This window comes from Saccoglossus kowalevskii, chromosome 17, assembly GCF_978046115.1.
Source record: "Saccoglossus kowalevskii chromosome 17, keSacKowa6.1, whole genome shotgun sequence".
Lineage (NCBI taxonomy): Eukaryota > Metazoa > Hemichordata > Enteropneusta > Harrimaniidae > Saccoglossus > Saccoglossus kowalevskii.
The window spans coordinates 19831425-19857761 of NC_140657.1; the positions used below are offsets into that span (position 1 = coordinate 19831425).

Consider the following 26337-nt stretch of genomic DNA (forward strand, 5'->3'; position numbering starts at 1 on the left):
TTCTGTAAAATACATTTTTTAATACATAGTTGGTCACACAAATCTCAAAACTAATGACTGTTCATTAAACGCCTTTACTTTCATTAATATGTAATCAACTACCAAATAAACACGTAACCAGTCACACACATTTCTAAAAAACATTCAATCAAACACAAGTGAATCATGAGAAAGCAGTAGGTGAATTTTTCATTATATTTTAATTGTTATATAATACTGCACACTGTGTAGACAAACAAGTCTACTTGGCTTCCCTGCACCATTTTAATTAAAAGCACCAAAGCAAAATGTTCAATTTTCTGTGATTTGTCTAGATGTAGTCGATTCCGGTTTATCTGGACATGGCACAGTTTTCTTCTAAGGTGGACAACTGAAAATAAAGAAATTTGATATGCATTATACTACAACATATAGCATGATGAACAGTAAATAAATACACTTTGAACTAAATTCCTGACCATATGGGGCCATATACAGCTAGAAAATTCTGTCAGTTGGAAATGAAAAATAGTTGCGATTATATATTGAAATGCACAAAGAATCACTAGAAGAATTAATATTTTAAAATGCACATTAATAAGTTTACTAAAAAATTACGAATTCATTCATACATTGGGGTCGAAATACTCTGGTGCACACTGCACTATGCACATAGATTATTAGCTAGTGCAAGTAAACTCAAAATATAATGTGCACGCTATGCATGTAGAAATTAACACAACATTTTCTCATTATATTCACTAAGCCTCAATTAAGTTCAACCAACATTGTAAAACAACTCAAAAAAAAGCAAATTATTTTGTAATCACATCAATTGATAACCTGTAAATTTTATTTAAACTTTAAAAGTGGTGCATTTTACAACAAGTTAGTGCAGGTAAATTTCAAATTCAACATGCACACTGTTCATGCAGGGAAAAAAATCTATTTCAATCCCTGTATACATAGGGCATACATTCTTTTTGAATGTCGCATGATTTAATGTTCAATAATAAGTTAAGTAAATACCGTACTTCCCCAAGCATAAGCCCCTCCCAGAGTATAAGCCCCCCCTCTTCCAATGAATGTTTTACTCATCTTATTTATTTAACCTACATTTAAGCACAATTAATTTAGTTTTGTGTTTCCTAATGGTAATATCTTAAGATCATATATTTAAAAGAGGAGATTTTGAAGTGGTGATACAAATGGTACTAGCCCAATGCTTCAGGGAAGTGTTGGTTAGATCTGTATTTAACCAGTGTTCCAGGAAAGTGAAGTGGGGATTAGATCAATACTCGTCCAGTTCTCTGGAGATGGAAAGTAGTATGTGATAAGATTGGTACTAACCTAGTGCCCAAGGGAAGGGAAGTGGTAATTAGATGTTACTCATCCAGTACCTTGGAGGGGGGAGTAGTGATTGGATCAGTACTTGCTCAGTGATCTGGGGACAGAAATAGATTGATTGATTAGACTAATACTCACCCAGTGCCCCAGCTACTGTGGAATACGCTATCACTGGGTGCAGTCGCACCATTTGGCATTATCAATTCATTTTCTGAGTCTCCGTCAGCATTGCCACACAGGCCTTCCACAGGGAAATCTCCATCGAAGAGCTGTGTGAGTTTAAGTTCTACCCTTCTGAAACCCCAGGTAATGAGAAGATCATTATAACCATCCAAATCAGTGTCAATATAGATATTGTAATCGTCACCTATCTTGCCTATATTGAACTGACCATAAACTGAAGGGAAATCAGCAACATTTATGGTGTAACCTGGCAACTTTGTGGAAACGAAAAATAAAATAAGAGAGATAACAAATTAGATATAAGAACAAAATGCAGGTCAACAATCTATGGATTGATGGGTGTATGTATGTATGTATGAATGCTTGGATGGATTGATGAATTGACTGACATGCAGGCAGAAAGAATGAATGAAAGACGGTTGAACTTTGTTCCAGCGTCGTTGACTGTATCATCATGAGAACAAATATCCACAACGAATTCAGTACAAAATGTCTAACAAATGTAAAACATGTTCACGGTGGAGGGAAGGATTAATGTTCTGTTGGTCGGTTAGATGGATGGCTAGTGCATGGATAGAATTGGCCGATAAAGATAAAGAAACAAATGCGCAGACAGACAGACAGACATAGCTAAGCATTCCTTACTGTGAACACTACATCTGTTCCATCATGGTTGTTTGTACCAACATTCAATGTCTGGCCTGCTTGGGTGATTTTCATTGTCTCCACACGGTAATGACCCTGGTGTTCAGACTCGGTTACTTGAACAAGTATATCATGATTTCCACCATCCATCTTCAACAATGTATAGAAATCACAGTCTCCTCCTTCATGGTACTTGTAACCATCAAAGGTGCTGAAGCGTGGATCACCCCAAACTTTGCAAAGCATAGGATCTAGTGGAGAAATATAAAGTACATATTGCATACTTGTCAATTTAATGCAATTGATCGGCTGAATTAAAATTGCAAATACATTGACTTAACATAGATTTTTTTCTCTGTTTAACCATAGATAGTTTAGTTTTCCTACTACTATCCTACTGGTTTAACAACATACCTAAAATACATTATGTTTACGGAATTGGCTTTTCAAATTAATCGTAGCTTGAATACGAATTTGATATTGATTGTGTGTTTTTTTATCAGAATGCAGATCTTATCTAAGGTAATACATTTGCTTGTATTCCGAAGTGTTACGATAATAAGACATGCCACATTCCATTTTTAACTGAGTTAATATATGGTCATTTTCAATTGCAAAACAGCGTCGTACAACGCAGAAGCAACATCGTTCTGCCACATATAATTTTATAATCATAATTACATACATAATTTACATGAATAGCAACGTCCTTAAAAAAAATGAAAGCTAATGTGCATTACCTGATGGTAGTGGGCAATAGTATCCTTGTGTAATGTTGGCTGCATTGCAGCAATATCTACATTTTGTTGATACAATTATTGGTGGACTGTCGCAATTGTTGTGCCAGGGTTCATTTGAACTTTCTTCAATACATGCCTAGACAATACAATACAATACACAAAGACGTTATTATTGTGAATAACTTTAGCGCAAATTACCAACTTTTATCGTATGAATAAGGTTTCGCCTAGGTTATTGTTCAACTTGCCTCGATCTGTTGACACTCTGAAGCAAATACCATTTTTTTATTCCAGTTCCACAGTTGAGTCATACACTCTGGCTGCAACAAACACATATATAAATTAAGTTGAATACTAGTAGTTAAAGTGGGAGGGTCCTCGCCTGCGCACGTGCGGGAATTGAGTCCTAAGCGATGATAACAACACACGCTAAAAACGCAAAGGCTCATGGGTAGACGCTTGTTTGTAAACAATGACACGCTATGGCCATCTGACGCATGCGCAGGTGACGACACCCCCGCTTTAATTGTCATATATTCGTACATGCCCTCTAGCTAGTGGAAGAAGGGAGGTAAAATAAATTCGGTTGACATTTCCAAATCTGACATATGTATCACACAAATAAATCGACAAAGTATTCCTCTTTTTTCCCCCATCTCATTCCATACACTAGCGTCACTGCTTTGGTGTGTCGTCTCTTGGTTATTATTGCGCATACACACAATAATTATTGCCATAGCAACGAAATCTGGTTATTGGAATAGGTAACCGACCCGTACTACAGTTACTGTAACAGTATTTCGTATGTTACTTACCCTTGAAGATTTGCAGTCTTCATATTTTTTGTTATCAGAATCTGGTTTCATCAAACATTCCGCTAGGCTCAGTTTTTCGGAAAGTTTGCATTTTAAGCATTGGTTCGCTGCAAAACAAAATATCATAAATGAGCCATGAGAAATAAACCTTGGTAATAAATTGTAATTAGCTCAATTAACAATTAAATGTATTTAGTTATATTTCTAATTAATAGAATTGTCAATTACCATGACGCATATACTATTGTTGCGATTACGTTTTAAACGCATGTAATCGACATTAATTATAAATCGTGTTTCAACGCAATACATCACTGAATGTAATATTACAGTTGCATCTCCCGTTTAAATACGATGTTATTTCCAATGTTTATAGAAACCATTTTGAACTGATTTGAAAACATTCCTGATAAAACTGTATAATGACTTATCGTTTTGAGATTACCAAGACTGAAACCTAGTTGCGCTATGATTTACGTGCAGCATGTCAGTACTCACCCATTCCCTGACCTGGAAGCATAAGGTCATGTGGATTTCCATCTGCGCGTTTCACTACTCTGGCAGTAGTCTGACACATGATCTAAAATTAACTCAATTATTATAACAAAGTTTAGTCGTAAAACGATATATTATGATCTCAATGTTAGATCATCGTGAAATGTTCAGAAGAGGTTGCTCTTAAATTTACTTGAAGATGTGGGTGCGTTTGGCATAGAAACAATTTTTGGAATTATTTTTCATTTATAACTAAAAAAAGTTTAAAATGAAATCTTTCAGATTCAGAGGTTGCCATTGAAACAATTACACCTTGGCATGGACACGGCAATTACGGGAATTATGAGTTTTCGCTCAGCACGAGGACAAATTCAATAAATTTCGGGAGTGATTTTTCAATCATAAATAAAAAAAGGTTATGAATAATTCTTGTTAAATTTAAGCCTGTACGAAACGGTTTGACATTGATCTAGATCTTGTTGCAAAATGTTTTCAGTAAACATCCAGATAACTAACTAACATGAACCAAGCGATTAGAATTCGAAGTTTAATAGTTGTTCAGCAATAACATGGTAAAGGATTGTTCAATTTGATTCAATTTGGTCTTTCCTTTCAAAAAAAGCTTATTTAAATTTGATAAATGTGATATAGACATAGTAAAGCATAGAGGTAGGTTTATTAGTGAGTATAAGTTATTTTCATCTATATGGCAAAAGTCTGTACTCCACGCCTGCCTCTAGTTATATAGCGTTGTGTAGAACTGTTCACGTAAACATCAACTTGTTTGCGGATCTTAGTTAATATTAAGTCAACTGCAACATATTTAGTTATATTGATTTGTTCGATCAAAGCAATTATTCCCTCGACATTCGCTGTTCAATGTAGTCATGTTAAAACTAATGTACCATGTTGTATAGCTGTACATAATACAAGACAAGAGAGACGACCGTGCACGCCGAACTAAACATTCCCAAAGCTACACTTTTAGAGTAAAATCCTGCAATTGCGAAAGTATCACCTCAACTTGAACATTTGTTTAAGGCTAATATAGCAATTGATTGTTTGAATGGGAAGATTTACAGAAAACATGTTCAAATGGAGGCACACACCCTTACACATATCGCTATGATATAAAACACATAGAAGTACGCCTGAATTGTTGTCCCCGGTGAATGGTGAAACAAGGTAACATTTTCGTTAAACGTTTTGTTATGTTATGTTGTGTTGTGTTTAAGAAAAAATCGCTAGCGAATGTGAGAATCCTGATAAATAAATGAAACTAGTTCTTTTTAGCCAAAAATGTAAATTTTCCTGTTACCAAATTCAGATTCAGATAGGTGCCAGTCTGGCTCCGATGAGCTAACAATCAACGAAATGCAATTTCAATAACCATATTTGAAACTCAATCATTGATACAACAATGTACTGTTTTAATATGGGATTACAACAGTGTGAAGTTGTGGACACGGTTTATACAATTGCTACATAAATATAACAGTTCAGACAACATTGACATTCAATGGCAGGACCCGACGCCTGGCATGGAACGAGATCCCACATATAAATGGTCCGATACTCTCGAAACTCCAAAAATGGTTTCATCAATCGAATATATGTGTACTTTTCGTTGAGCCAGGATTGTGCATGTTTTGTTCAGTTTTCAAAGTTACGTTAATCGACATCATTATGTAGTGAAATGAGCATGTCGCATTCAATAGAATATTTCAACACATTGAAGGGTTTCATCCGATTATTACCACATAAAACGACGCACTGACACCTGGTCGCATTTGACATACAGATTCAAAATGAATGAAGTCCTACAATTGTTCTCAATCGATGTTGTAGTGTATTAAAACAATCTAATTGGTTTCTCTTGGAGAAATAAACAATTTGTATTCGATCAAATTAATAGTATATGAAAGTTCATTTCAATTCTCGCCTTCAGGATGCTTTCATTTTAAATAATCGTCAAAGAAAACTTTTTGTTTCGTCAAGCACTGTTTGTTTCAGTACAAAAACGCTTTAGCATATCTGATGGCAAGCCCTATCAGTAGTAGATGACGTGTTCCTCGCAACAAAATTGAAATGATACAAAGTGAAAAGTGAAAACTCACCGCTAAGAGCACTGCTGCGAATATCTTCGTATCACACTTCATGGTTTGGTTCTTCACTTCACGCTGTCACGATGAAGATAATTTGATGCAAGAGTTGTTGATATGATTTATGCACATTGACGTAATCTGATTGGTGGAAAGCTCTTCATGTTTTTACAACTGGAGGCCAAACGACAATTTTGTTATGTTTGTTACCCGGGTGTCCGTTTTTTTTTTTTTTTTTTTTTGTTTTTTTTTTTTTTGTTCAAATGTAATCAATTTAGCTTTGGTTATATATTGTCAAACAAACTTTTTCATGAGTAAAACTGTAATTATTTTATTTCCATGAGTGACTTTACCGAAATTTGTTGTCGCGCTAAATGTAACACATTCAAGTGTATCATCAAGTGGCCGGGTAAAGCTACCAGGTCGTTGCTTTCATTGCACAACATACGTGCAATTGTGGCGTGTTAAACTTCCGTATGTGAAAGATATCTGCCATTGCAACTCGAGGCTTCAAACATTTTTGTGTACAACACGTTGCGTAATTTTACAGATTTCATTTGTTGAAATCAGTTTAGCTATTCATGTTAAATAACAATAATTATTATTTTTTAAGCCGAAATCATCGGTCAATCACACCAAAGTATAAGATATCTGCCTTGTAATCAATTTGTGATACCGTAACCCTGGCAAATTTATAATTGATCATCACGGTATTGATTCGATTCAACAGAAACCTACTATTAGTATTACTACTTCTACTACAGTAGTTTCTGTAGGCCGACACACAGACTGTCGACAGTCCCTCTGGCCTTAGGTTTTGTTTAACTAAAACGGTTTAATCAAATGTGCAATGCGAATGCGAATTACACTGGGCATATCAATCCCCGTTTAAACAGTAGGGAATGATCATTTATTATTCCTAGGGGGGTCAATTCTCGGTTTTTTTTCAAATAAAAAAAAAGTGTGCAGCCCTTTAGGAAAAATGAGAAATTGTTAATTGATACTGACTTTCCACGTTTATTTTTGTGATATATATTATTTTACATCTGTTAACAAAATACTTTCTATATGTATATTTGTATTTTATCACATTTAAGTATATTCAGTTTATTTATTTTGTGTTCAATAAAAGGCGTAAAGTAAAAAAAAAAGTGTCTCAATCTTTAAGAGACCCCCAGCCTTGATAAAAAGTAACTTACGTCCCATCTCTGTGGTTTTGGAAAATATGCTGCCCCTCTGTCTGCCCCCCCCCCCAGAATAATAAATGGTTATTCCCTTAGACCCGAGGAACTGTCGACAGTGTATGTATCAGGTCCGTAGCCACGTAAATGAAAATGTTATAATATGGAATAATGAAATTGGTGGAACGAGAAGGATATTCGGACGCATAATAAATGCAACAATCCTTTTGTGCCAAATTCAAATACATGAAATCGCAAACATTGCAAAAATGTTGAAGAATAACATTAAAAAATATATATATTTTTTGAATGTATCCCCGGTATTTCAATAACAATATTATAACAATATAGTAATAATAATTGTATTGTTTGTTTGTTTTCTCATCTACACGGCATGGCAGATTTAATACTCACGGATGGTGGAACGGATATTAACTCGGTTGGATGATTTGTTTGTCTGTATATTCAATTCCGATCAGTATGTCGCACTTCTTATGATACTGTCCAAAATAAGCCCGGACGCTCTTTTGTTCGAAAAGACCTCTTCGAAATGGTGTGAAAATTTCAGACTGTGACAGTTAATTAAAGGGCGAAAGTTGTCGTGCCGCGTCCTGTTCGACATGGGACTCATAGCGACGAAGACAACGCGTGTAAAATACATTGTTTATTTACATGAAATTCGAACACGCGCTGCGCGACGACCACCGCGCTTTAAGTTTCCAGTCTCATTGACCAGCCGGAAAACATGAACGGAGATAATGCCGTTATATGGAAGTGACACCTATCGACTTGCCGTCCACAAAAATGACTTTCACATCGCAAATAAATGTCAACAATCACCACCCTCCGATACTTGCCGATCTTCAATCGTCACGTAAATAAATAAAAGACAAAATATGTGAAGGAAACAGACGAAAAATAATAATAATCTATTACATAAAGCCAATGAGATACTCATACAGTTATATAAACATCACGATCGCCACGGGTGGTTTGCCTTTAAGACTGAGTCCAAATTTACTTTATCTCAAACCATTAAAGCGCGGCAGTCGTCGCGCTGCGCATGTGCGACATTTGTGTTGATAAACATTGATTTACCCACAATCCAATGCGCTCTTCTAATGGAAATCACAAGTATGAGGTTTTACCTGGGTGCGACACGCACTAATAACTACCTAAAAATACCTAATTAAAGCTTGGTAACGTCTCAGTTTAAACTTGTTGATCTGCGCACCAGTCAAAGTCGCCATATTTGTTTATATGAGACCCATATATCTAACACATGCGTGGCGCGACCCTTTAACGATAAAGAAAAGTACATTGCATGACGCGCTGTTTTTAGCAATTCCCAGCGAAACGAGCCGTGCTAAAGTTCAAAGCTGCGTATATTACATACTGTATTCCAGTTTGAGTCAGACGTCCCGGTATGAAATGGGCTGGAGCGGGACCCTATGAAAGGCAGAGTACCACGTACTACATTTCCATGTGTTGGTCGTAATATACAGTACTGTAGAATACTTTATTTCCGCTTGGAATTTATTTTCGCTGAAGGAATGCTTCAGTGAAATTAGATTCCAGCGAATATATATATTTTCCTATATTTCACATTCATCTCATCAAAAATCAGTGAAAATAAATTCCATACAAAACACGGCACCCAAAAAGTCTTTTTAGTGAAAATTAATTCCAGCTAAAATAGTTTTTACAGTGTTTTGCTGCTCAATCGCGCAAACGCCGGTGACGCAAATTTTTAGAGACACAAAATAAATTCTAATTTCAAAGGAAAATTACTGTAAACTACTATTTTTCAGGTTTGTCTCTCTTTGATTTTCTATCCGATTCCTTCTTCTGATTTTGGTTGCTTTTATTTGTGAAAAATTCTCTCCCCTTGGGCTGAGTTCAGTGTTAATAAATATTAATTGCTGAGGTTTGTTTCCGGTTCCGGTCGTACATAAACGCGGAGAGTTGACATGAATATTAATATTCAAATCCATCACAGGTTGAAATCTCCACTGAGTGATGTAGTACTCGACTGTTTTCGGTGATACGGGAATTAACAAATTTACGATTATCGAATAAAATTACAAATTCGACACCTTTGAGGAATTTAACTTTGTTGAAAAATGCCAAATCCCATGTTAGTCCAACAAAATTGAGGTAAAAATTGTATAACTTTAAGTACACCATGGCTTATTTGATTGACGAGACGCGATTTAACAACACCTTTTTATTTCATCTGCTTCAGAATAAACTAACTGTCCGATTCCCGCGCAACTAAAGTCGAAGCCAAATTGAGCGAACTACAAATACTACAGCAAACCGCGGTTTAATCGGTATGCTGTACAAACATACATGTATTATTGAAACAAGATACCATGCGTAAATAATAAATATTTTCATACTCTATACTATTATTATTATTGTATGAGATTATATTCATATGTGTACCCACGTGTTGCTGGTTGTAGTTATCATAAGCAGTGTAGTCAAAACACAGGAAAGTGCCTTTGACACACAAGTTCAAAAGCATTTGGACCATGCTTATCAAATTCACATATGACGTCACTGCTAGCGTCACGATATCAATTTAATGTAAATGCAACTTGATTAAAATATAATTTTGTATGTCGTGATTTCTTTCGTAAAAACATATTTGAGTCCCATATCGGACAGGACGCGGCACGACGACTGCCGTCCATTAAATATGTACTTGTACACCTTGTATGGAGCTAAGACGGGGACAGGAGTATACCAATTGCACACGTAAATATCCCAAAGTGAGAACGAAACACCTATATAACAATAGACCTTAGAAAAGGTCTATGATATAACTTACTTATGCCATGAAACAAGGACAATTTCTTGTAGTTCACGTCATCCTATGTCTGGGGTTCGCATCATAACGCTAGAATTTACATAGACGGGTTAACAGTGGTCTGTTATCTATCTTGGATGGGGTCCAACGCGTTAAAGAATCTTGGCTTCCCAGTGTATCTTGAAACTTGTCATTGCGAATCATTCAATAAGTTATATGAATGACGTAAATCATGCTCAGGGTGTGTGAATTGTTGAGTAAACTCGACTAACCATTATAAGCTGGAATGCACGTGGGGTTGTCCCGGGGGGGTCACTCAATATTAAAACCTGACACCATGTGCGTTTTTGCTAAAAAAATAATAGGCCCTAGGGCTGGCAGCACATTGACAAACCATACCCCATATTGCGGACGCAATGTAAATTTAGTACCCCCTAGAGCAGACATATTGAAGAAAAAAACATCGCTTATTTCAGACATATATTAAGAACATCCTACCCCCTATTGCGAGGATTCTCTGCCGTTTGTTGCACTCAAATGGAGTGTGATCAACTCAAACAAGTTACTGTGTATGCAACTCTTGTTGGTGTCATTCGTTGTTTGATGGAGAAAGATGAGAACTATTGACATGATTGTGAATATGATCATTTATTTGATAGTTTAATACCCAATGCACACAACTTTGCCAGGATTCTTATTCCATCAGATACCATTACGTGACGTAATTTTATGTTTTGCTCCGAGTGACTTTGGCATGAATACAGGACAGGAAACCGTAAAAAAGCAGGAACTGAATGAGAATAAGGCCGAGGAGCGAAAGGAGTTTCGGAAGTGCGGATGATTCCGGGGATGACTTTCTGTATGCGGTTTATTGTATCGACGAAACGAAACGAAACGGGATAACACACATAATGACATAAACTGTAGTCAGGGAAAATGGGTTTTATACGCACAATATTTACAAAATATTTGCCGAAAATAATAATAATTAATACGCATATGGCTCGTTTCGCTAATTACAGATAATCGAAAATCTGTAATCAGATTCAGGTCTGACACGTAATAATATTTACAACTGTCGGACGACACTTGACCAGTATACTTGTATTTACCTTTCAGTCGTGTATTTAACACCATGAAACATTTGTCGAAAATAACGGTATTTTAATTAGTGAATGGTTCGTATCCGCTTCCCCGCTAAATTTGGAACGCACATGGGGTAGTAATAGCATATAGAGTGACCCCCGAGGGAGGGAGGGTTGTCCGACAAATCAACATACGGACTTAGCCTAGTTCATAGTCCTCTTACTAAGTGATGTGACTGTAGGGTGAAAAGAAACTACGTCGATGGGGCCTAACATCCAGTCTTTTTCTTTATAGCATTGCGGCATATATAATAGTAGAAACATTAAAAAAAGGAAAACTCAAATATGTGATGTACAGAAAGGTGAAACGCAGAGACGAATAGTAGCGCGTGCCGCAGTCGGTGTTTACATAAATAACTCTGCCCGCTGGTGCACGGATGCGACTTTCATATTTCCGTTAACAAAATAGAATCCGTATAAACACAAACAACAGTGTAATTTTTTTTTATTTGCAATTTCATTCTACCGTTTTTTGACAAGATTTCAAAACGAATACGTAAATTTAATAACGAAAAGTTTATTTTATATTTATACAAACTTACGTACATGTATGAAGAATAATCGATAAAAAGTATTGTTAGTACGGCACGCGGTAGGTTTTACATGTGCTACCACTTTTGAGAATTCACGTCACCTTTCATTTTATGTTACGGCGGCGGTTATTTTACTGCCACCACGAGAAAAATCCGCTGGGCAATGTTGAAATTTACATTGCTGTTTTGCTAACACTGGCAGCATTGCTATACATCTATCAGTATTGCGTACCAATTAATCCCCCTGAAATACACCCCCCCCCCCATATACACACGAGAATCAAGTTGAGAGGTGAGAGGCCTATCCTCCGCTAGAAGTGTGGCGCCTACCCATTGGGGTCTTCGGGGGTGTTAGCCGACACGTTATTTTGGTTTTATTAGTAGATCAGCTGACACCATAATCAAGCAGTAGATGACACGTACAACATAATCTTATAGGAGTATTTTAGTTTTTAGGTACTTTAAAGCTACACCAACAACGGTGTACCTTGTTTTTCAATTCAATTCAATTTAATTTTATCATTTTTTATCATTTTTTAAAAAAAATTTAAAGAGAATATGTAAATTTAATTTTAAACGTTCATTTTATATTTGTATGAGTTCATGTACATGTCAGAAGAATAATAACAATATTATTAAATATTAACAAAGTATTGTTAGTATAGAATGCAGTGTGTTTTACATGTGTTTTACTTTTGTGAGTTCACGTCACCTTTCATTTTTTTACGGTCAATGGTCAGGTTAGCATGTACTATATATGATCGTTGAAATTCAGGAGAACGAGGGGAATATGGTGGTCTTTGGAGAATACCCCGCCCCGAATCTACCCTGGCAATGTGATTGAACACCAGTACCTCCCCCTTTACTGTCATCGCGAGAAAAATCCGCTGGGCAATGTTGAAATTTACATCGCTCGATTGAGCTCGATTGAGAGATTGAGATTGAGATTGTGACATGTGTAAACCCATTGAAAATGAATTCCATTTTATGGTGGAGTGTCCCAAATACAGTGACGGACGAAGTGTTCTGTTTGATACAGCTGCTGATGTGAATGACTCCTTTCACAACCTGCCTCCCGAAGAACAGTTCACTGCACTTTTAAATAATGATAGAAATGCCATCCACGTAGCACAGTATATCAACAAGTGCTTTGAAATTAGACAACAAATTTGGGATTAATATACATCTTTCTTTTAGGAGAAGTTGTTTTATCGTTAATTTTTTTTCATTAACATTCTGTTTTTGTAGATTAGTTTATTTTTATTACTTCCTTATTAGTGTATTAATACTGTTAACTTTTACTATTATCTGTAATCATTGCCACTACCTCCGTGGGTGAGTAAGTGTTAATAAAAAAATAAAAAATCAAGCAGTACCCCGCCCCGGATCTACCCTGTCACCACGGTTGAGCGTCACGTCAGTGCCTCGACACTTTTAAAACAGCGATTAGTTTTGAATGATTTTTTTTACTAATATCCGATACTTTTATGATTGAATTACTATTTATTTGGTGGGAAATAGAAGATCCCCCCTGAAATATACACCATGCAGAGGCGGCGGCACGACATTTTGCATGGGAACGAGACCTTACATTTTGAGGGGCAAAACAGGCATTCCTCTTCAACTGTGTGGCATCGATAGTTTGATTGGGGGAGCGCTCAACATTTTCCGGAGGGTCCCCCATCTCTGCCCGGTTCATTGACTTTAGTTTATAAACCAATTTTCACAAAATATGTTGTGCTAAACTGTTGTTTAATCAAATATCCATATTTGAAAGATAGAGCTGTTTATCCTACGGTGTGTACTAACACATTGATAGCTGTGTATTATAATAGGACCAGTTATTGTAGTAATACTCGAGTACAAATAAAGGAATCGTTCGGCCAATGGAAGTTCACGTAAATTAACCTACCAGACCACAAGTAAGAATTTCAAAAAAATATTATTAAAAGGTCATACTGATGAAGCTGATGTATATGGCTAACATGGCGTTCCTTGTATCTTCTCTAGAAATCAGTTTAATTTATGTGTGCAAGCCACCCTATTCATCGTTCACCAATATAATCCCCGCATGACAAATCAAAACAATATATCAATTACGTTTTAGCGTTTTTGCATTCAGATATTCCAATTTTTGACAGCGCTGCTTAAAGCGGGAGGGACGTCACCTGCGCACGCGCGGGAATTGAGTCCCAAGCGACGATAATAACACATGCTAAAACGCGAAGGCTCATGGGTAGACGCTTGCTTGTAAACAACGACACGCTATGGCCACCTGGCGCATGCTCAGGGGACGACTCCCAAGCTTTAAATGTTGTTGGTTGGCAATTGAGATCTTAACAGCCATTGCGTCATTCTAAATTAAATAATTATGATGATGCATCAAGTGATTTTCTGGCAATACTCATTTGATGACTGTCGCCTAACGTTGGGGGAGGGTCAGAGATTTTTTCCTGCAGTGTGAGAAGGTCATACAGTTTGGGTCACTGGCTTTCTCAATTCGCCCCCGGCCTTCCTCCTGGTTATTAACGTCCTGTCCCTAAGCCATTTCAGATCTATCACTTGACTGATCGTATTTAACAATACAACTCACCTGCCAGGCAAAACCGTAAAGTACATCCATGGGTTAACTGAAGAGTACATCTGAGCATACGATCCGTTGCCTGTTCCCTTTCATGTCACGCGGTACTCATCAAACAGCGCAAAATACCAGTTAAATTTTGAAAAAAACGTCAATTTTTGGTCAAAGATCAAATATAAGTGCACCCATATCATCATTTTAATATGTGTGGGTACATGGATGTATGCATATTAATTTGGTCAACTCGCTGCTGAAAAATCTTGACCAAAAATGAACAAACTTTTTGCCCATGAACAAATTTGGCTGGTAATTTGGAAGAACAGGTAATGTATTAATTAAATAACATAATATACTAGTACTGCCTTTTGCGAACACCATCATATTTTCCGATATTAATTTGGACGCTGTTAAACATAATAGTAAAATGTGTGATACTTCACAATCGCACGCAAAGCCCGCTTCAGATCAGTATCACACAAGCATAGATCATCAGAGCTGAATGCTCATCTGATTACTGAGGACGTTAAGTGAGGGTGCCACCAGCGGCAGCTAAGTCGATGATTTTAATAAAAATCAATAATCATTATTATCTTTGTAATTACGCCGAACAAATTGAAATGAAATGTTTGATTTATGGAATGCAACTTCACTTTATTAAGCAATGTTGTGAATTGCTGCTATTTTTCTAAATATTTCCAGTTACCAAGGATGACAGCAGTTCTTATTAAAACCGGACAGTCGTTGTGCAGCATGCGTAGAATGTTATATTTAGAAACAAACTATGTGTTTATTTAACTGGGAAGATGTCAATACAAACAAGGAACTGTTACACCAACCAACGTATGTTCTAACATTTATTGTGATTTTGATTCCGCTAGTATGTTGTACAAGCATTCAGAAAGATTGTGGCTAGTATTTGTAATGTTAATAGAATAGAATAGAATAGAATAGAATAGAATAGAATAGAATAGAGATAGGCTTGTACATGTAATGCGTATATGGTTCATTGAGTACTTTATGTAAACCACAGTCCCTCTGTTATCACCACTACCTAAGCGATTACAGACTAATCGTATGCCATACGTACCGTCCCTCTTGTTTGTTCAATCCATGCATATATGCTACATTCCGGAAATCTTATAATATGAATTTATGATGATTTCCGATTCCTAGTATTAGTTGCAAATATGTATAATTTACAAAGCCCTGTTCATATTAATCAATAAAAATATTAATACTATTTGAAAACATATCAAGCAATAGCATATTCTCAACGGAAAACAGCTTACTACTTGTCGTTAGTACCATTAGTTGTAAACCAGAATTAAACGGTGAATTTCAGTGTGATTTCATCCTATCGATATCAAGATGTTCAGTCTAAAAGTTTGAATAGTAGTTAGTTTGAAAAAAATAACAATCGAATTAAAAACGAAAACGTTGAAGTTAAATTTAAAAAAATAGTGTTGATTAGTTAATATAAGTTAAAGCGCGGTAGTCGTTGCGCTGCGCATGTGCTACATTTGTGTTGATAAACATTGATTTTCCTACAATTCAATGCGCTCTACAAATGGAAATCACGAGAATGAGGTTTGACCTGAGCGCGACTTGCACTGATTACCGCCGGTGACTCTTTCGATACCTTCCAATAACATAAAAAATACTTAATTAAAGCTTGGAAATGTCTCAGTTCGTACTCGTTAATCTGTGCAACAGTCAACATCGCCATCTTTGTTTATATGAGACCCATATACCTTGCATATGCGCAGCGCGACGACTACCGCGCTTTAAATTATAGAGAATAATGGAAGAATGAACTGTTCAATGGTAAAAGAAATACAGCAATTGTACATGTCAAGCTACTGCAGCATTACTTGAAACATCCGACCCCCCCAAAAAGGTTAGTTGATCTACTAAAAATAAATAATGAGGCAAGGGATAGTGCATGTATTTTATCCAATGGTGAATTGGTTCGGCCCTTTAAATATCAAAATCATGAAGAGGTTGAAATTGAATGAAATTGAATGAACACTTTAGTTAATTAAAAGTTAATTTTGTTGTCAGATAATATATCCAACAGTCAAAACAGTGAGATTAGTGTAAGAAAGATAATAAAAGCTGCAAGAAAAATACTAAATAGTGTAGGGAAGTTGCAATTACAGTAGCCTTGGCGTTGCAATTACCTCAGTCATTCGCGCGGTTCGAACTAGTCGCGCTGGGGTAAAAACTCAATACCATGGCGGCAACATTGATGTCAATGAATTAACCTAATCGCGACGTCGTCGCTTAAGAATTATACTTGATTACCAATAATGTTTTCCGAGTACGTACAAGGAAAAGTAATTTATTGTGAATGAATACTAGACAGTATATTTGGGAATGAAGATTTATTGTGGAATGATACAGGTCTACCAAGGATCTGTTAAAGGGTGGTAGTCGTCGCGCCACGCATGCGCGAGATATATGGCTCTCATATCAATAAAAATGGCGACTTTGGCTGCTGCGGAGATCCACGAGTACAAACTGAGAGCTTTAATTAGGTATTTTTAGGTGCCAGTGATTGGAAGGTATCGAAAGAGTCACAGGTGGTAATTAGTGCAAGTTGCGCCCAGGTCAGGCGTCTTACTTGTGATTTTCATTAGAAGAGTGCATTGGATTGTGGAGAAATCAATCAATGTTTATCGATCTATTTTTCATGACGCCTAAATTGAAATGCAACTTGTTCGACGTATTTATTTGTCTTTTTGTCCAGTCGCCGTTTGGACTGCATTTTTACTCAAATCCGGAGAGATAAACTTCATCACAGCGATTAGTGCATTTGTGTTAACATTTTATAAAATGAATTTTGTGGACATTCTTTGTGTTCATTTTATTTCAGATATGACGGAAGTGCATTTATACTGTAGAACCTTTCTCATGTTCATTCTCGGCTCCTTTTGCCACTTCAACAACGTGTTTTTTGTATGGGTCCCGGTGGATTGCTGTCGGTAAACCCATGTACGTGGCAAATTTTGCCATCGCACGTCGGTCTTTACCGATCGCTCTTCCTGCGATCACCATTTTCCTGTTTACTTAGTACTGTTTTGCTTGTTTTTCAGAAGACGGGAAAATGCTCTCGGCTGAGGAAAAATAACATTGGGAATTTGAACATTTAAACAGGAAGTGGGACCCCAGCCGTGCCGTGTGTCTCCCTCCAATGTCAAATACCCGTCGTTGCAGCTTGAGCACCGCGATCGCCGAAAAAGTTCGTTATTTAAAATGTAGATATCGATCAGTCTCAGCGATCCATCTGCGTCAGCCATTTCATCGTCGTCACCATGTGACGATAATTTCCTTTCTGATGCACTTATTGGCGCTTCTTCTGATTCTTCAATGTCTGAGCTACATGTAGACACAGTCCCTCTATGATAGAGGGACTGTGATGTAGATAAATTTTGCACCGTCACAGCAGTGTCGTTGGAGTCGGAGTACTCATCATAGTACTCGATGTTATTGTTTTGAGACGAAGTTTTGCTACTTCTGACATTGGTGTCATATTCTTCTTTTTTGGTCACTTCTATTCATTTCATTTTAAGGAGCGCTAATTTTTGGATGTATAACACCCAGTGTACTAACTTGAATATAGAATGACAGGGCCGTAGCTAGTCTTTTTCACTAGGGCGGCAGCAAATGTATTTTTTTAAAATTGCGTATTAATGTATAAAGGCGTAGAGCTGTGCAGTTGCACCATAAGTTAATGGCTATGGGGGGGGGGGGGTGTATCTATCTATTTTTAGTGTCCGAAAACGGAGACTATTAATTTGGGTTCGTTCCGTACGACCGGAGATATATCTCGGACACCCATTGACGGATTTCATTCAAACTTTACATGAAGACAATACATAATGTCTTACATATGCGCGTCAAGTTACTTTATGATCGGAGGAAAAATGGCCGACTGGCGGTCATTTTGGATGTAAAATTTGCTATTTCTGATACCTAAACGTGTTCGCAGCAGTTTCTCGGAGATGACTGGGCCGATTTGGATCAAAGTTGGTATGATAATCACACATATTGGGTTGTAGGTGCACGTATTTTTTTTTCGTGATTCGAACAAATATGGCCGACTGGCGGCCATCTTGTTTTTCATGGTACCCATGATACTTTATCGTGAATGCAATGAACGTTTCTGTTTAAATTTTGCACAAAGACAGTATACCAAGAGATACATCTGCACCAACATAATTTTTGTGATTCAATTCAATATGACTGGCCGACGCCCAATTTTCATGTAAAAGCACTAAATCGTCATTTTTACATGTCCGGAGATGTTTGTATCAAAGTTGATATGATGATCATACATATTGGGTTATAGTTGCATGTCATATTTTGTGTGTGATTTAAACTAATATGGCCGACTGAGTGGCCATTTTGTTTTTCATGCCTACTGTCCCATGAATGCAATGAGCATTTCTGTTTAGATTTTGTACAAAGACAGTATACCAATAGATACATCAACATGAACATTATTTATGTAATTTGATTCAATATGACTGACCAATGTCAAATTCTCGTGTACAAGCACTGAATCATATTTTTTTACAAATGCATCTCCCATTAATTGTTTAAATCTAATCTCAATGACTTCATCAGCATCAAATTGATATGTCAGATCACAAAATTTTGGACGGGGACTGTGTCATTAACAATGACTTGTTAACAATAAAATCATCTTGATATATTTTATGAATATATACAAAACAAGGGATATTACAGTATGAACTTTAATACCTGAAACACTTTTGTTCTATCTTCATATATAAGCAACTATTTTACATTAATGTGCAGGACTGATTAATACAATTGATAGTTGTACAATACACAGTTTATGTTTACAACTTTGGCAATAGTATATAAATTAATCTCCAGTTAGCTTTCCTCGAATAAATCACCTCTGGGGAAGGAATGATGTAAAAAAAAATCAACATTGACAGTTGTGTGCAACGTTTCTTCGGAGCTGACATGGCTGACGTGTCAATATGAAATACTTGAAGGTAACGTTTGACCCGCTGTGCTGGATGCATGTGTCTTACCTGTACGCGTCAAAGTGCCAACGCGCTCAAATATAAACAAAGTACACGCAACTGGCTTACCATGTTTTATTTCAAATTGTGTACAAACTAAATACGTGGTTGCTCGAAACTTTTTTTTATTTTTAAAAAAAAAAACTCCCAAACTCAGGGGGGCAGCTGCCCCCCTGCCCCCCGCTAGCTGCGCCCTTGAATAATCACAGAGACGGGCGTGCGTGCGCTGTTTCCGTTGCTTAGTAGGCCAACTTATGCAAATTAGGTCAATATTTATTGTTTGCGCTCAAAGCCGATTATCCTGAAATCAAAGTGAGCGGTCTGCTGTTATAAACACATATCCTAACTTTTTTTGTTAAAAATGCCTTTTTTTTGGGTGTACTGGTTACTATTTTGATTGGGAAACACATCCATTGCATGCTGATAGACAAATGCCACCAAACTAGACAATAAAAAAAATGTATAAAATAGTGACTGTTAAGTCTACTACAAGACAAGGCTAACAACATTATATTGCTGGAAATCAAGATGGCGGACTACATTATACTGATGAAAATTTGATTATCTAGAGGATGAAAAATGATATAACAAAAAACTGTAAATTGCATTCTCCCACATTTGTGGAGCTCTTTCATCTGGGAGCATTATTTCGTTTGCCCTGACTTTTCAAGGATGTAGTAGGGTTCTCCCGGAAGTAAAATACATATTAATTATATTCCCAGAAGTGTCGTTCTAAACCATTTCAACTTATATATTTTATGAAAGCCCAGACTTTACCCTGAATATAAATCAATGTTATAGCAGTTAGTCACGTGATTGTTAAGTTTATTTATATCTCGTCTCGTGTATACTGATAAACCTGTTGTGCAAACTGGCGTTGTGTTTGGGGAACAGTGACTCACTTATTTGTCAAATTCCTGTAATATATTGTTATAGTCTCTACCCTGAACATGCAAGTTGTTGCTTCTAAACAATAGTGCAACGGCCTGTGAACCGAATGTGCGTACGTGAAGTCGCTATGGCAACAGTACAGTGATTCTCATCGCGTGCGCCCGCTTACGGTGGAAGTGGAATAAACTTTTCTCTTTACAAAGAACTCTGAAATCGTCAATTCATTTTACAAAAAAAATATTCAATCTAATTCTCACCACTAATTTTTACCCAAATCTGGTGATACCAATGGTCCATCGAATTACCAATGTCTAGTGCGAACAGCATTTCTTGAAATTATTTACAAACGTCAAATTCAACACATCACTGACTTATTTGTATTTAAATCTTTATTAAAATGTTTATGAAGAATGAAAACGATTTCAAAATTCAAAAAACACAGCCACTGTATGCGTGTTTTATTGATTTGAAAAAAATACATTTGACAGTGCTTGGCCCCAGGCTTTGTTTTATAAGTTGTCAAAATATAAAATTAGTTCACCTTTTATTGGACTTCTTAAAGATACGTATGAGAAACTTGGATCTTGTATTAAACTAAACGCGGGCTACTCAGAAAATATTATGCGTGATGCTAGAACATTAATGATGTCCGCTCAGTCAACATCTGTTTAATTTAGTTATAAGCGATCTTCCAGAAAAGTTGTGAACATACTGATCCACCCTTTCTACACAAGATCCCACTTAGAGCGAGAGGGTCGTCACCTGCGCACGCGCGGGAATTGAGTCCCAAGCGACGATAACAACACGCGCTAAAACGCAAAGGATCATGGGCAGACGCTTGTAATATTGTCTAAAGAGCATACATCAATCTGCTGATGTTCAAGTTCTCCAAAGGTATTGTAACAAAATGAAATTCAATACTAATTTTAGAATTTTGCAAGTAGTCAAATATTTATTGTGAGATTAAATCTGGTATCTGGTAGTTTCAACAATTATTTTTATTTGGGTCTTGTGATTACCGACATAAAAGGCAATCATATAGTGGAACACATGTACAACACAATGAGATCTTGTCATTACCAAACGCTTCAGCGTGGTATTAAGAGTTTGTTTTCAGGGGGGGGGGTGATACCAAGGTGGGAAATGGATGCACATATGGGGTTAATTCCTTGAATTGCAATATAGAGGGTTCAGGCTGAAATACAATATATAGTGTTTTCATGTTTCGTCTGATATTTCTGTGGTATTCTGCTGCTGTCAGTAATGCACGATTTGTTCCGAAATTCAGTATATTGTGTGTATTCCAGGGTTATTCGTTTTTTGCTGAAAACACCCCTATTTTTTAGTGGCAGAGTTTGAATAGTCTCACTCCCACTGGGAAATCTACATTGTTGCTTGAATGTGTGTTAATTAAACACATTTTCCAGACCGGCGAAAGAGTATGCAACAGCCAATTTTAACAGCCTGTCACGTGATTTTAGTCTGAATGTCAACATGAAGAGGCTAGTCCATTTTACGCAGGAGTAATTGGGAGTAGAATATGTGAGGGATAGTATCAACAGAGATGTGTATAGTGAAAAGTAATATCTATCCTTCATTTACATCTCTGAGCATTTCTGTTTTAGTATATTGGTTTGAAAATGTTGAACTTGCATGATTTGCAATGTGTTTTTTTAATGGGACTCCCCTATTGATCGAATCCCGGGTTTGAACGAGAACGGCACACCACGTGATTCGTTTGAATACAATGCTGATGGCAAACATGCCGTGTTACTGCGGTACTCCACTGACGGGATGACTTACTGCATGCTACAACTTCGCTTGTGATGTTGCTTGTTAGCCATGGATTACATGAATCTTGATTACCAGTCAAATGTTGCTCATTTGACGTTGGTAATCTTTATTTGGAACTGAGTAACTTCCTGGTACTTCGTACTATGATAAAACTCAGTCAACATACATCAAGTTCTCTCAATCGTAGTATTCCATGTGATGTACACCTAATATGCCAAAAATGTTGCTGAACGATTTGAACTGAATAAAAATAGCAGACGAAAATTTGTTTACAAAATAGTCTATTTCTTACACTAGATACCAGCCGATAACACCCCCCCCCGCTCATAAACACTGCGTACTACAGTTGATTATAGTTCCTGGGCTCCCTGTGCTAAAACCGGGCACCTTATACGAGGTTTGCAAAATAACATGGCAGTCATTAGAAGTCACTTTATTTTATTGTTAGGACGTATTCAGCCGTTAAATGTATAATTTCCAATCGTTTTGCGATAGTATTTTCTAGATTGGAAGCAGCATTTACATTTTATTCAAAGTTCAAAGCTGCGTTGGGATTCCGTTGACAGTGGTAACAATGTCGGCGCCGGTGATCTCTTACCAGTGCGCAACGTAGCCAAAATAAAAGGCATGATCATTTGGGCACTGCTATTACAAGACTTTGGCTGTTGCCATGGTAGCGGTGGGTCAGGATTGTTTTTCCAATTAGTGATGGTACGACCTGCCTGTCAAGTATGAACCGTGACAAAATCAGCCAAGCCAAAAAAAAATCACAGAAGAGTTAAAAAGCCATTCCTGCTGAACAGTTACTCTATCTTCGGGGTCAACTTTCTCATTAATGAAAAAAGATATCAAAAATTCAAATAGTAACTTTTTGCCCACACTCCAGCCGAGTACAATGAGCTATGTCTGAGGTGTTGTATCACAGGGAGTTGGACAAACTTGTGTATTTTAATAAATTATTGAATAATAAAATGTTATATAACTTTTCTTTTACCCCCCTCCCCTTCCTGGTATCTATTTCAAGTATTTTTGTCAGGTTCAAATCGTTCACCAGCATTTTTGGCATGTTAGATGTACATCACATAGAATACTAGGATTGGGAGAACTTAATGTTTGTTGACCACCTGGAATCTGAGTTTTATAAATCTTGAAGGGCTCTCGGAAGATCCACCCGCTGCCTGGACCCGCAGTAAAATCTCCGATTAATATGGAGCCGCAACCATCAACATCGATATACCATGAGGTTTCTGCTGGCGACGTTGCGGCGTTACTCAGTTCCAAATAAAGATTACCAACGCCAAATTAGCAAAATTTAACCGGTAACCAAGACTCAGTCTATCCACGACAAGCAAGCAACATCACAAACGAGGTTGTAGTGTGCAGCTCACGAGTCAGCGGCGACCGATTTCAACGAAAGTCATTCCGTCAGTGGAGTACCGCAGTTGCACGGCATGTTTGCCAATGTACAGATCTGTGGAGGAACTTTTAACTTCAACATCAACCGTGTATCGTAGTCGCCCAGTTTAAGTTCTGGTTCTGTCGTGGTCCCAACTAAAGGGCGACAGTCGTCGTGTCGCGTCCTGTTCGATATGGGACTCACAGCGACGTATACAACGCGTGTAAAATACATTGTTTATTTACATGAAATTCGAACACGCGCTGTGCTACGACCACCGCGCTTAAACATCCACGAGTTATTTATTCGGACAATGACTTAAATTAGACGTCTGATTATTTTATTTTCACACGTACAGCGACACGCGTTCTACACTGACAAGCGTTGCTAGGTCGCAGCACTGTCTTGGAGCATATTAATGGGCAATTGGGTTCCCCGATCTAAATTTCTATCCCGGTTTGTTGCACGTTCTTTTTTTAATATGAAATAATCAAATATGGGACATGTGTATAATAACAGAACCCCACACCCTCCCCGTGGCTTCGCTCGTGAAAGTACGGCAGCAGGATACACCGCATCACTCGTGAAAATAACTTCCATACGCAATGAAAGCCACGGGGAGGGTATCTGTCATAATACTTCATTATCACTGAAAACATTTTTCCCCTGAAATAAATTTCAGTGAATATGCCATTTCCCTCATACTATATTGAGACACAGCGCAGTGAAAATTAGATTCACATGTAATGCTTGAAAACATGTCAGCAAAAATAAATTAAGTGAAATGCTACGTGACTTCATAATAGTTGGAAATGAACACATTACACCCGACCCTACCACTCCATATACAATGTAAACTACACCCCAAAACATCCTTTCACCCACAGTTACTACCGTGTTTCACCAGTGTATTCTATTTGACGTCAGGAGAAATTGAAATAAACAAATTAATTATAATTTCAGCGTCTAGTTGACCACTGATTAAATAAACTACCTCGTCTTTATGTCAACTTGCAGTTATTCGTTGCCTACATCAGTGACTTCAAAATATATGTTTCAATCCCAGGAATTTCACTCGCTGTTAATTGCATGGGAGTGGCAGTCTTTAATGAATTTCTATTGTCATGTCAATTTCTTGCGATTACTCGAACATTAAGCTGTAACCACATACCGCCTAGGTGCTGTAATTAAATCCTGGTGTAAGCACCATATGAACTATGAACAATGCATGTGAAGCCAGCTGTGGGGTATATTCAATCCTATAGATTTCTCATTGTTTGGTAACTATTTGCTGCAAATGCAGCAAAAATCAATATAAAAAATATTACCCACACAGTATTCTACAGGTTACTTGTTTATTAAATAGTGGTTTGATCGTGTGGAGGGGTTTCCCGGTTTACGGAACTCATTGTCATAACCACGGGCGCCATTACTTTTTCTAGATCCGGAATGGTGCGGGGTCAATGGCGGAAACTCTAAAAAATAAAACCATGAAAGCCTATTTTTAGCCTATGTTAAAGTTCGTTGGCATTTATTCGATGGAATCATTGTACCAATTTTGTAGATAGAAGCCCTAATTTATGTAATTCTGATTGGGCTCGAAATATTAAAGGGCGCCAGTCGTCGTGCCGCGTCCTGTTCGATATGGGACTCATAAGGACGTATACAACGCGTGTAAAATACATTGTTTATTTACATGAAATTCGAACACGCGCTGCGGGACGACTACCGCGCTTTAACAATCAACATCACATTCTATTGTTGTAGTTGTTGTTGTTGTTGTTGTTGTTGAAATATAGTCACATCGTGTTTTTTTTTTATGTTGCAATTAAATGTGCGTTTATTGTGTGTGTTTATGTAACCTTAAGTATGATTAAATGTTTTTTTGTTCTGTAGAATAAATCATTACTATTATAGATCAACCACTAAAGTTTGTTTGTTAGTTTGGTCGATCGCTGGCATTCGATCTAATAAACAGAGAGAAAGTAATTATCACAACTAATTGTTTCAAAAGTGTTACAAAATAATTACAATTTGGACATACTTCGGTTATCTTCCTTGTAAGCTTGTATTAAAGCGCATGCGCGGGAATTGAGTTCCAAGCGACGATAACAACAGACGCTAAACACGCAAAGGCTCATGGGTAGACACTTGTACACATGTGCAGGTGACGAATCCCCCGCTTTAAGATAACTGAAAGGAATTGCGTCATTATCGACCCAACAAACCCGTTTCCTTCAGTTTTATGAAATAAATTTCACAGTTCAAACTAACAAATTAAGGCTTTCTATTTGCCGATGGAATAACAGTAGATAATTTCAATATACGTCATCATGCACCGCGCTTGTTGATTGGCTACTTCTTGGATTCAAAAGTCATTGATATTTATAAATATTCAGTCGGGACTGTGTACAAATGAGGGGAACGGGTTTGTCATCTCGGGTGTGTTGTGTAAATGTAAAAAAAAATCTGACAACTATTTTATAACTACGTATACTTTTCTCATCATATAAACAGCATTTTGGGATTTGGAAACCAGTGGTATTTTGTGTGAATTAAAATGGTTTAGTTACAATATATTTTTTATCTATGTTTTGTGATTAATGGCATAAAATAACAACATTTAGTAAAAATC

General features: G+C 37.0%; 1 protein-coding gene across 1 annotated transcript; it reads right to left on the minus strand.

The window, feature by feature from the left end:
- Positions 1 to 181: 181 nt before the first annotated feature.
- LOC102801243 (kielin/chordin-like protein) lies at positions 182 to 6420 on the minus strand. Its single transcript, XM_006816417.3, has 8 exons — positions 6322 to 6420; positions 4208 to 4289; positions 3710 to 3816; positions 3143 to 3214; positions 2895 to 3030; positions 2155 to 2405; positions 1465 to 1763; positions 182 to 370 (listed from the first exon to the last, which is right to left on the minus strand). The coding sequence occupies exons 1-8, from the start codon at positions 6361 to 6363 to the stop codon at positions 358 to 360; spliced, it is 1002 nt and encodes a 333-aa protein (XP_006816480.1). The 5' UTR covers positions 6364 to 6420; the 3' UTR covers positions 182 to 357.
- Positions 6421 to 26337: the final 19917 nt, after the last annotated feature.

Excerpts from the sequence above, each read along its gene's own strand:
- LOC102801243 (XM_006816417.3), bottom strand. The coding sequence starts at position 6,363 with ATGAAGTGTGATACGAAGATATTCGCAGCAGTGCTCTTAGCG. Across the intron at positions 3,031-3,142 it reads CAGAGTGTCAACAGATCGAG|GCATGTATTGAAGAAAGTTC; the intron begins GCAAGTTGAACA and ends TGTATTGTCTAG. Across the intron at positions 1,764-2,154 it reads GAACAGATGTAGTGTTCACA|TTGCCAGGTTACACCATAAA; the intron begins GTAAGGAATGCT and ends GTTTCCACAAAG.